This window comes from Abrus precatorius, unplaced genomic scaffold, assembly GCF_003935025.1.
Source record: "Abrus precatorius isolate BTA unplaced genomic scaffold, Abrus_2018 Scaffold11, whole genome shotgun sequence".
NCBI classification, from domain to species: Eukaryota; Viridiplantae; Streptophyta; class Magnoliopsida; order Fabales; family Fabaceae; genus Abrus; species Abrus precatorius.
This window is the reverse complement of record NW_020874303.1, coordinates 17,598,484-17,611,280: the sequence shown is the minus strand read 5'-3', so window position 1 is coordinate 17,611,280 and position 12,797 is coordinate 17,598,484. Positions and strand designations below refer to the sequence as shown.

Below are 12,797 nucleotides of genomic sequence, written 5' to 3'. Positions count from 1 at the left end.
CTACCGTCAAGCAGCAAAACATAACCACCAAAGCAGCCGCGCAGCGTCTCGCTCTGGTCATGGCGTCTCAAATGGTCGACAACGACGGTGACGACGGTGATGACGATGATCTCGTGTTCCGGTCCAGTGCTCCTTCTTACTACAATACCATTAGAAACGGCAACGGTATTAGTTCCATTCCTCCGATTTCGGCCTCGAGGCCTAATAGATCTCCGTCTCCTGTGGTAATTCCCGCTGCGATTGTTTCTTACGCTGCATTTCTTTATCGTGCTTATTTTCTTAATTTCGCTTGTTCAATCGTCGAAGATGAATATGGTTGTTTGTCCGAATTTTTTCGTTGATCATTGACGTGTAATTTCGACGTGTTTTTGATTGGTTTGGAGTTATGAATATTCAATTCTTTCGATTGAATTGCTTTTGAATTTAAGTTTAGGCAGGTGGTGAAGCTTGAATTCAGTTATGCTGGTGATAGTAATATTTGGTGGATTCATGGTTAATTTTAATTGATGCTGTAAATGAAGATTGTAATTGAGTGTTGGCTATTATGGATTCTTCAATTGGTCTCTTTAGTTTTCTGATAGGCTAATATATTTTGATGTTTTTATTAGTTAGGTTGGAACGTTGCAGAGGATAATCATTCAGTACGATCAACATCAGCTGGAAGATCGGCAGTGTCTATGAGCTCACCAACAGTGGTGCAACCCCGTAAATCCACTCTTCAAATGCCAGTGGCTATACCTCCAATTGATCCTTCTACCAATAGAAGTAGAGGCAGGTGGTAACATGTTCTTTTCATTTCTTATGGTTTTGAAAGCTGAAGTAACACGGAATAAGTTTATGCCTTATGGCTAGTTTATCATAATTTGAAAGAACAAGGCTGCTGAAACTGTGTAACTCTAGAGGATCTGTAGTTCTAGACTTCTAGTGGCACCAACCTCTCTAACGGGTGGAGGTCCCAATCCCTAACTTATGGTCTTCATGTTGCATGTGTTCTAATGAATTTCACAAGGAGGTCAAATACATGGGCTCTTGTCTTTAAGCTGATCAATGTTACCCTTTTGATGTATATGTAATTTACGCCTTTTGATGTATGTCTATGAGCTCAACCCATATTTATTTATTAAAGTCGTACACCTATCTGTATCTTTGTGTCTGTGTATATAGTGATGCGTAAATTAATTCTAGTTTATCGGCCATGGTAATATTGGTGACTCATGCTTCTTTGAATTTAAATCACTTGTTACAAATTCAGGTTTCCATCAGGTATTAGGCAACTTAACTCAAAAGACACAGGCTATCAGCGTGAAGTTTCTGCACTACGAGATGAAGTATAATATTTATTTGCATTAATTTGTGTCTGAAAACTAAATCTGATGACTGGTTCTCCTTATATGCTATTTTGTGAGCTTTATTTGCATAGATTTTGCATTGTAATCCTCGAGGATTAGTTTTGAAGTTGATTCATATTGATATTGCAGATCGATATGTTGGAAGAAGAGAATGAAATTATAATAGAAAAGGTATGCTCCTTTTCACCCAAACAAAGCTGGGTTTTTTTACCATGTTATTTCATGCTGAATTGAACACACATGCCTGATATATTTACAGCTAAGACATGCAGAGAAAAGACGTGAGGAAGCAGAGGCTAGAGCAAGGGAGCTTGAGAAAAAGGTGAATCTTGCTAGATAGTAACTAAACTTTAAAACCTAATAAAGAGTAGTACCAATATCAACATCAGATTTTGAATTACTATACTTTTATGAGCAACAATGTGCAAATGTTGGAACTAAGATTACTGTATACCCATCGTTGTTTCTCCATATGTTGAGTTTGCTGATATCTATATCATTTTGCTTGTGGCAGGTTGCTTCTCTTGGTGAAGGTGTATCCCAGGAAGCCTTGAGAAGGTAAACTTGCTTTAAAGATCCTTCTCCTTTGGTTGAACTTCTCTCTTGGGATTATTATTATTATTATTATTATTATTATTATTATTATTTAATGGTATTTTTGCAGGAGAGAAGCTGCTTTGCGTCAAAGAGAGGTATGCTGAAATGGATATTCGATTCCACAGAAATATGAAATGATGATGATTGAAATTTCATGTTCTGTGATCCCCCAAGCTGAATAGCCTCCTATTAAGCTCTTCTAATTTTAATCTTGAAAAAAAGTCTTCCTGCTTTACCATGAAGCGCTATGTGCATATTTGTGTAAAGGACCACGAATAGGAGGTAGTTATGCAGCCAGTTACATGATGATCTCTAAAATTTTTTATACCTAAACCTCTGTACCCGGCAACAGATTTCCCCCCCTTCAATTGTAGGTTTTGAGCGACAAGCTCATCAATGCTAGTTCTTTGGAACTTAGTGTTCTGTTTTTGGACTAATTATTTATGTTACAGGTTGCTTTCAAGGCTGCAAAACAAACACAGGATCGGAGAGATGCAGATATGAAAGTCCTTCGTGTGGAAATTCGGGTGATTTAGAAGAATTACGAATTAATTTGTAATATATGACTGGTCTGCCATTTGTTCTCTGGTCTAAATTATAACTTGTCTTTTTACTACCAGAACCTAAAAGATGATGCTGCAGCAGCTATAGAACAACAGCAAGAAGCTGAAGCTGAAGTAAAGGCTCTGAATACAATGACACAGAGAATGATTTTTACCCAAGAAGAAATGGTTTGTGCTTTCCAAAAAAATGAAAACTAACAGGTATCTTTTTTGCCGTTAGTTTCAATTCATTTCGTGTCTGTATTTCAGGAGGTAGTTGTTCTAAAAAGATGCTGGCTTGCTCGCTACTGGGGTCTTGCAGTAAAACTTGGTACCAAATAGCTGTTGCTTTCTACTGTCTACAGACAAAGAAAACTTAGCATAGCATTTTTCTCAAAATCTCTGTTTGCCTATTAACGTTAGGATGCTTATAATTATTCTTCCTCGCTTTATAGGTATATGTGCAGATATAGCACTGTCCAAGCATGAATATTGGTCTTCTCTAGCTCCTCTTCCTTTTGAATTTGTCACTTCTTCTGGACAGAAGGCTAAGAAGGAATCTTGGAACAAAAGTGAGTGTATTGATACTCCAATTCATTTTGAATTTTTTCTCTTAAACCGTGAAGTCTAATTGAAGGGCATGAATCAGGTGCTGATGATTCAGATAGGAACAATCCTGTTCGTGATTTGAGTGATCTCACTGGGGAAGGAAACATCGAAAGCATGCTTTCTGTTGAGATGGGTTTGAGGGAGCTTTCTTCACTACAGGTTCTCCATCAATATTATTAAATTTAATGCTTTGTTTTTGTGTTCAGTTCTTTAATACCACAGACATTTAAGATAGGACAAAACATGTTAAGGCCTATAATTTTCTTTTCATAGCATGGAACATCAAGAAACCAAAATTTATTAATATCATGTGTTTGGTCGAAATTTGACGTCATTTTTTTCTTTTGGTTTTTGGGTGATCTATTCATCCTTTATCTTCCTCCTCGATGAATATTTTGACAAAATTTGATTGTTTATAGGTTGAGGATGCTGTTGTGCTTGCATTAGCCCAATATAGGAGCCCACATTTTATTCGGCAGTCCATTTCAGGTATATTAATTCATCATCTTGTATCATTAAATTTCAACTTTTGTACTTGTTAATCAAACTGGTATACACTATTCTTTCATTTGATCTGTGACTTTGTAGTCAACCAGCTGTTAGTGCTACTTTGCACCATACTAACTGATCTTGGTTAAGGTAGTGTTTAACTTTTATTGTGGTCATGTTGAACTGGGCTTATGTAAGTAGAATATGATTTTATTAATATTGTTCACATTTTTACTCATTTCTTTTTAGATTCCGCATCACTTGGTGATCCCGAATTTGTGGAAGCATTTGGTAAGCAATAATTTTTTTTGTGTTTAATCTGATTTGCTTTACTTTCCTTGAGCTTGTAAGAATACAAACCTGTAAAATATTGTGTGTATGTCTTGTACAAATGCATTGTTGGATTTCTCTACTTGTCTTTTATAATTCATATGTCGTTACATATTTTCTTAATCGCATCTCTAATCTCTGTATTTTTATCCTTTTATAAAGGGTAAGATGGGATTGACTTTAAGACAACATAAACGAGCTATTTCTTTTAGATATATGATGGCCGTGTGATCTATGTTGGACGATGGCACTTCTAATTGTAAATTTCACGGTTTATTATCATTTTCACTATCTATCAACGAAAAAAATGAAATCACCCCATGCCAACTACAAATGAAAAGAAATAAAAATGACAGTATTTCACCCAACCCCAGGTTTAACGTATACAGCAAAGCATGTGAAAAACTTAATTGGTCATATTATAAGGGCGTGTGACAGTAAAGACCTTTGAGTGGAGCGTGTAAAGCGTAAACCTATAAATTAAGGGTGCTTTTCTTTGGGATATAGGCTTCATGTATGAGGCCAATGTTCATATTTCTGTTTGGATTATTTTCACTTATGATTCATTTAATGTAGCTATCATGTGATTTTTGTACGATAGTAATTTTTTACTCGAATTTAATCACCCAATTTTAAATTGTTACTGTCTTTTCATTAGTTTCCCCTACCCAAAACCCAGAAATCCTCATTCTTTGCAAAAAAAATTGCCACAAACTTAACTGAGTGTTTCCATTTTAAATCTTCACCCCTCAAAACGCCTATCTTAACATTAGATTTCACTTAGAAAATCAGAGAATCCCAAATTTTCTCCCTCTTTGAAACCGTAACCTCACTTCATGTATCCCTCAAACTTAATCAAAATTTCACTAAATTTTTGGTTTTTAAACATTTCAAATCATTTCATAAACCTTCAAATATTTTTGTAGAAAACGAGAATTTGTGGGTTTTAGGTAGAGGACAATTGGCAGAAAGATTTGACTGTAACAATTAAAAAAATCAGGCGACTTGACTCAAGAATGTGTTTATTTGGGGACTATAGTGTAAGTGAGCCAGAGCCTTTATTTTCGTTAATATATTACATAGATAATACAGATGCGACCTTGATGATTCTTCGTTGATTTTCTGTTCTGGGTTTCATCCAGAGTTAAGTGACGAGGAAACAGAAGATGTTCTTTTCAAAGAGGTAAGTTGGCTTATACTTGGAAGATTCTGACATTTGACTCACTGTTCTTTGCCAAAGTTATGTAAAAGAAATAGCACATTCATATCTACTGGCAGTTGTCTCATGTTTAGAAGATGCAAAGAAGGAACAAGTTTTCTAAATCGGATACTCCTACAAAATTGCGCCTAATTGACTAGATAAAATCGGAAATATTTTATCTTGATGGAGCTTTGTTTTTGTTTGTTTTTACTCTTAGAATGACAATATTCAAGATGAAATCTTAAAAAACTGTGTTAGAAACATTATTTTTTATATACTGTTAGTCTTACATCATGTATAGCAAAAGTAAAAAATTGCTGCATATTTTGTCAAACTTTTGCATGTCTTTCGGTGGCATTTATTGTCGAAGGCTGAAGCTTTGCCTATAAATAGCAAGCTTCCTTCGTTCATTTTGTGCATCCAACACCATTGAGTGTAATCCTACTAGAAACAATACCTAGTATATAGGGAGAAAAATACAGAGAAATAAAATAGTATTCTCCTGTGAGGTGTTCCTAGTGAATGAGTTTTTCTTGTTTTTCAAGAGAGAGTGTCATTGTTCTCTCCTTGTAAATTAGAGAGAAAGTGTAATATTTCTTTCACTTAATAAAATTATTTCTCTGGTTTTACCTGTGGTTTTTCCCTTATTTGTTGAGGGTTTTCCACGTAAAATTATTGTGTTCAGTTCCTCTTTTCTCATCTCTATTTTAGCTGTGTGATATTACTTAGTTGCTCTGATACCTAACAGTGGTATCAGAGCCAATGGTTCGGTAGGATATTCTTAGTATGCTCTGTGGTTGCAGCTTAGTCTAATTTTTCACATCAGAAAAGATTAATTCCTTGTTGTTAGAAAATCATCCTTGATTGTTGACGCTGCAATACTATTTACAGTTACTATTCACGATGTGGTTGTATACTTTTACAGTGATTGTTAACGTATACTGGAATTATTCTGGTGCGCGGTAAAAATATACAATATTGTTCACGTATACTGTACTATTTACGGTAAATTTGTGTAAACCGGTTTAGTTAAAAATGACGGTGAAATTTGAGATTGAGAAATTCAGTGGGAGTAACTTCTCTCTGTGGAAATTGAAGATAAAGGCAATTTTGAGAAAGAAAAATTTGTTTAGCAGCAATTGAAGGTAGACCCGCCGACATTACCGATGAAAAGTGGAAAGAAATAGATAACAACGTTGTTTCTACCTTGCACTTAGCAATGACAGATTCAGTTTTGTCAAGCATTGCAGAAAAGGATACTGCAAAGGAGATCTGGGATACTCTCATCAAACTATATGAGGTGAAATCACTTCACAATAGAATATTTTTGAAGAGGAGGTTGTATACTTTTCGGATGAGTGAGTCCACATCAGTAACGGACTACATCAACAATCTGAATACGTTGTTTGCTCAGCTTACAGCGTCAAATTTCACAATACCAGAAAATGAGCGTGCCGAACTTCTGCTTCAGAGCTTACCAGATTCGTATGATCAACTCATCATCAATATAACAAATAATAATCTTGTTGGTTGCTTGCACTTTGATGATGTCGCTAGAGCCATTCTTGAAGAAGAATCCAGACGCAAAAATAAAGAAGATAGTAAAGAAAGTTCAAAGCAAGTGGAAGCCTTGACGATGACGAGAGGAAGATCAACGGAGCGTGGCCCCGGTGGGAGCCAGAATCATAGTAGATCAAAGTCCCGAAGATGGAAGAACTTTAAATGCTACAGTTGTGGCATGAAGCGGCACCTGAAGAAAGATTGTTGGTATAACAAGAAAAATCCAGAGAAGTCTTCTGGAGCAAGTACATCTCAAGGGTGTGTTGCTAGTACCTCTGATAATGGAGAAATCATGTATAGCGAAGCAGCAATCAGTTCTAAAGGAGGGAGACAACTCACTGATGTTTGGATAATGGATTCAGGAGCGACATGGCATATGACTCCACAACGAGACTGGTTTTGCACTTATGAGCCTATCTTGGAAGGATCTATGTACATGGAAAATGATAATGCCTTAGAAATTGCTGAAGTTGGTACTGTCAAATTGAAAATGTATGATGATACTATTTGCACAATTCAGGGAGTATGCCATGTGAAGGGATTGAAGAAAAATCTATTGTTTATAGGGCAATTAGATGACCTCGGTTGTAAGACCCATATTGAAGGTGAGATCTTGAAAGTGGTGAAAGGTGCTTTAGTAGTGATGAAAGCAGAGAAGATTACTGCTAATCTATACATGCTTCTAGGAGATACATTGCAGACAGCAGATGCATTAGTTGCTTCAACTAGTCAAGAAGAAATGACGATGATGTGGCATCATAAATTGGGCCATATGTCAGAACGTGGCTTGAAGATTCTTGCAGATCGCAATCTCCTTCATGAGCTCAAATTGGTAAATTTATCTTTTTGTGAGCATTGTGTGACTAGTAAGTAGCATAGATTGAAATTTAATAAGTCTACTACTAGAAGCAAACATATATTAGACTTGATTTATTATGATGTTTGGGAGTCACCAGAAATGTCCCTAGGAGGAGCAAAATATTTTGTATCTTTCATTGACGATCATTCCAGGAGATTATGGGTGTACCCAATCAAGAAGAAGTCTTATGTATTTCCAGTATTCAAGGAGTTCAAAGCACAAGTGGAGCTTGAAACTGGTAAGAAAATCAAGTGCTTGAGGACAGACAATGGAGGAGAATATACAAGTGGTGAATTTATTGCATTTTGTAAGCAAGAGAGTATTCAGAGGCAATTCACAGTGCCACATACACCTCAGCAGAATGGTGTAGCAGAGCGGATGAATAGAACTCTCCTGGAGAAGGCAAGAGCTATGTTGGAGACTGCGGGTCTAGCCAAGTCTTTCTGGACAGAAGCAGTCAAAACTGTCTGTTACTTGATAAATAGGTCACCATCAACTGCTATTGGTCTTAAGACGCCAATGGAGGTGTGGAAAGGAAAGCTAGCAAATTATTCTTCTCTACATGTATTTGGTTGTCCTGTGTATGTTATGTACAACACCCAGGAAAGAACAAAGCTAGATCCAAAATCCAAGAAATGTATATTCTTGGGTTATGCTGATGGTGTTAAGAGGTATCGCCTGTGGGATCCCACTGCCCGCAAGGTTATTGTCAGCAGAGATGTAATTTTTGCAGATAATGAACTGCAAGGTGAGTAGAAAAATGATAGCACTTCTAAAGAAGCTACTACTGTGCAGATAGATAGAAAGTCTGGAGAAGATGATTCTTCTGAAGCAGAACCAGAACACGAAGAACAAGAACCAGATAATGTTGATGATGGAGAAGTTCAAAAATCATCACGTCAGACAAGAAAACTATCTTGACACTCAGACTATGTGATGGCAAGCCACGATGCATATTGTCTTCTAACAGAAGAAGGAGAACCGTCAACATTTCAAGAGGCTGTGAGCAGTTCAGATGTTTCTCTGTGGATGGCAGCAATGCAGGAAGAAATGGAAGCCTTACATAGAAAAAAGACATGGAAACTTGTAACACTTCCAGAAGGTCGAAAAGCCATTGGAAACAAATGGGTTTACAAGATCAAACGAGATGGCAATAATCAAGTGGAGTGGTATCGTGCTAGACTAGTGGTCAAAGGATATGCTCAGAAAGAAGGCATTGATTTCAATGAGATTTTCTCTCCAGTGGTTAGACTTACCACTATCAGAGTAGTCCTAGCTATGTGTGCTACATTTGATTTATATCTTGAACAGTTAGATGTAAAGACTGTTTTTCTTCATGGAGAACTTGAAGAAGAAATATATATGTTCCAATCAGAAGGCTTTAAAGAACAAGGAAAAGAAAACTTGGTTTGCAGGTTAACCAAATCTCTGTATGGTCTAAAGCAGGCGCCAAGATGTTGGTACAAGATATTTGATTTCTTCATTATGAGCCTCAAATACAATAGACTGTGTTCAGACCATTGTACATACTACAAGAGGTTTGATGATGATACTTTTATCATTTTACTGTTGTATGTGGACGACATGTTGGTTGTAGGCCCCAACAAAGATCAAATCCAGAAATTGAAGGCACAATTGGCTAGGAAGTTTGATATGAAGGACTTGGGACCAGCAAACAAGATTTTAGGGATGCAAATTCACCGAGACAGAAAAGATAGGAAAGTTTGGCTCTCTCAGAAGAATTACTTATTGAAAGTTTTGTGGCGCTTCAACATGCAAGACTGTAAGCCAATTTCTACCTCTCTTCCTATCAATTATAAATTATCCTCAAATATGGGTCCTAGCAATGAAGCAGAGAGGATGGAAATATCTCGAGTACCGTATGCATCAGCGGTGGGAAGCCTTATGTATGCCATGATTTGTACTAGACTAGACATTGCACAAGTAGTGAGAACAGTCAGTAGATTCATGGCAGATCCTGGTAAAGAGCATTGGAATGCTGTAAAAAGAATCCTGAGATATGTTAAAGGAACCTCCAGTGCTGTATTATGTTTTGGAGGATTAGAGTTTATTGTCAGAGGATATGTTGATTCTGATTTTGCAGGTGATCTTGATAAAAGAAAATCTACTACAGGCTATGTGTTTACACTTGCAAGAGGAGCAGTAAGTTGGTTATCTAAATTACAATCTATTGTAGCTTTATCTACTACAGAAGCATAATACATGACAGCGACTCAGGCATGCAAGGAAGCAATCTAGATACAAAGATTATTGGAAGAACTCGAGCACAAGCAACCAAAGATTACAGTGTATTGTGACAATCAGAGTGCCTTGCACATTGTAAGAAATCCAGCTTTTCATTCCAGGACAAAACATATAGGAGTGCAATATCATTTTGTTCGAGAAGTAGTGAAGGAAGGAAGTGTGGATCTACAAAAGATTCATACAAAAGATAACCTAGCAGATGTTATGACAAAGTCAATCAATACTGACAAGTTTAAATGGTGCAGGTCCTCCTATGACCTATCAGAAACGTAATTGCAGCAGGAAATGGCAAGAAGAAAATTTTTTTTTTTGAAAAGATCACAAAAGTGACTTTAAGTGGGAGATGATTTTGGATTCAACATAAAATTGTAATGTGTGAAGATATGATTAGCTTAATCATAATCTTCAAGTGGGAGAATTGTTAGTCTTACATCATGTATAGCAAAAGTCAAAAATTGCTGCATGTTTTGTCAAAAACTTCTGCATGCCTTTCGGTGGCATTTATTGCTGGAAAAAGAAAGGCTGAAGCTTTGCATATAAATAGCAAGTTTCCTTCGTTCATTTTGTGCATCCAACACCATTGAGTGTAATCCTACTAGAAACAATACCTAGTATATAGAGAGAAAAATACAGAGAAATAAAATAGTATTCTCCTGTGAAGTGTTCCTAGTGAATGAGTTTTTCTTGTTTTTCAAGAGAGAGTGTCATTGTTCTCTCCTTGTAAATTAGAGAGAAAGTATAATATTTCTTTTACTTAGTAAAATTATTTCTCTGGTCTTGCCCGTGATTTTTTCCTCATCTGTTGAAGGTTTTTCACGTAAAATTACTGTGTTCAGTTCCTCTTTTCTCATCTCTATTTTAGCTATATGATATTACTCAGTTACTCCGGTACCTAACATATACTATTTTTAACACTTTCATTGTTATTGATTGAAATTTATTAAAAACTATATAATGTAAGTGAGAATTATTAAATTAACAGTAAGAGCACATAATTAAGCTGATTTTCAATGAATTTTAGTTAATACAGAGGGTGTGTTAAAGAGTTTATTAATAGTGTTTTCTCAATCTTAAAAATAAGTAACCATGCATTTTCGATGACCTGTTTTGTTTAGAGTTGAATGTAAAATATAGTTTAATTTGAATTATATCGCATGCATATATAATTTAACATCCTTAGACCTTAATTTATAAACCACAAATATTTTCAGGCTTGGTTAACTTATTTTTGGAGAAGAGCTTTAGTCCATGGTGTGGAAGAAGATGTTGCAGAAGAGCGGCTTCAGTTTTGGATTAGCCGCAGTGAGCAGTCACCAACTTCACTTGATGCTGTCAACGGTAAACTCTCTTTATTCTTGTCATCTTCTTTTGTAGTGCTAAAGAGATTAAACAAAGGATCTTACCGACCAATGTCTTAACATGCTATTAAATACTTCCAATTACCTAAAATTTTGAAATTATTTATTTATTTTCAGTTTAATAAATATTTTCCTTTTCATTAAATATTTTTTCTTTTATTTCCCTGGGCAGTGCCCTCAAAGTAGTCGTTCGCATTTTCCTGAGTTAAAATTAAACAGTCCTGAAAGTACATGAGACTTTGTTCTTCCCTCTTACCAAATTGTTTTTATACCTGGTTTAGGATACCTGGTTTAGGAATTGTGTGCTGATTGGAAAAATGTTGTCAGAGGAAGCTTCCTCCATGGTTCATAATGCCATATAGGAAATTTTTCTTCATTACTTTCCCTGCATTATTTCCTGGATTTCTTGCCAGTTATGGAAATGAGTAATGGTACTCACATTCTAATCATAAGTACAAAAATCAACTCCAATTTTTGTGTTTTTTTTTTCGGACGTGAAAATAATATTACTTTGAATCAGGGTAGGATTACTAGGTTTCTCCTACATGCTATTGTGTGCTTTATTGCCGTTCTTTCATATATTCCAGAACACCATTGGTCAGGTGCAATTAGAGATGGTGAAGTTATTGCTTTAGATAAACTTGAATGTTTATTTGTTTATGAACTTCAAGCTGACGCACTCTGCTTCACTATAGTTGAGCGAGGTTTGTTGGAGTTGAGGAAGCTGGGAATAGAACAGCAACTTTGGGAAGTTTCTCGGAAAGAAATTGATCCGCGTCCAGCGTTAGCACTTGCCAATCATAAACTTTCCACCGAGTCGGAAGCATTATCCTGAAGTGGGAGTCCTTCATTTGTGGATTGATTCTTTGTCTTATGTGCATATTATTGGTTTCTTTTTTTCAATGTGTTTTTCTTTTGCGCACCATTTTTTTGGGGTCTTATACAACGGAATTAAGAATCTTTACGCTGCAGGAGAGACATTGGATTCTGTTCACCTTATGAGACTGAATTTTTCTTCAGCCTTTTAATTGAATTTTGCAGTTCCAGAATCCCAGCTTACTCCTTTGTCGTAAAATTGAAACGCCAAAGGATTAGACGCCGTTACTCTCGCTTTTGGGATTTTAATGTAAATTTTCCTAGTCATATATATTGTTAACTAAAAACTTAACATCCAAGCTGGTTCAACATGCTAATTAAGGTAGTCATATATGTTGTTAACTAAAAACTTAACATTCAAGCTGTTTCAACATGCTAATTAAGGTCCAATTCTAGGCCGTGCTGTTGGCTAGAGGATACATTTGATGCACAAAAAAAAAAAAAAAAAAACGTAAAATATTTACTAAAAACAATAAAAACTGGAAATGCTTTATTCTTTTAAATAATAAGAATACAGTAATAATATAATTTTAAAGTTGTTTTAGCTGTTTGATCACTGGACCCGTTCTAGTGAGCGTGATTTCTTTTCGGAAAACTTGGATACTCTACATAACATTACACGAATTAACGATTCTGAATATTTGTTCAGGTGGTACCATGGTGCTCAAATCAAGTTTGTACCAATCCCTTTCTCTAACCTGGTTCAGCTTGGTCGACGCCAACAGTGGCGGGTGACAGCACCCCAGATCATAAAAAGAAGGA

At 35.9% G+C, this 12,797-nt stretch overlaps 1 protein-coding gene across 1 annotated transcript; it reads left to right on the top strand.

Annotated features, from left to right (window-relative positions):
- Nucleotides 1-663: 663 nt before the first annotated feature.
- Nucleotides 664-12,053, top strand: LOC113855245 (coiled-coil domain-containing protein SCD2-like). Its single transcript, XM_027486799.1, has 15 exons — nt 664-775; nt 1,253-1,328; nt 1,479-1,520; nt 1,609-1,671; nt 1,864-1,907; nt 2,014-2,041; nt 2,399-2,473; nt 2,567-2,677; nt 2,759-2,819; nt 2,944-3,066; nt 3,138-3,256; nt 3,517-3,586; nt 5,059-5,099; nt 11,013-11,139; nt 11,855-12,053. The coding sequence occupies exons 1-15, from the start codon at nt 678-680 to the stop codon at nt 11,992-11,994; spliced, it is 1,218 nt and encodes a 405-aa protein (XP_027342600.1). The 5' UTR covers nt 664-677; the 3' UTR covers nt 11,995-12,053.
- The last annotated feature ends 744 nt before the right edge of the window (nt 12,054-12,797 follow it).

Bases quoted from the DNA above. Each gene is read 5' to 3' on its own strand.
- LOC113855245 (XM_027486799.1), top strand. From the start codon at position 678: ATGAGCTCACCAACAGTGGTGCAACCCCGTAAATCCACTCTTCAAATG. The intron at 776-1,252 runs GTGGTAACATGT...TTACAAATTCAG, and splicing joins ACCAATAGAAGTAGAGGCAG to GTTTCCATCAGGTATTAGGC. The intron at 1,908-2,013 runs GTAAACTTGCTT...GTATTTTTGCAG, and splicing joins TCCCAGGAAGCCTTGAGAAG to GAGAGAAGCTGCTTTGCGTC.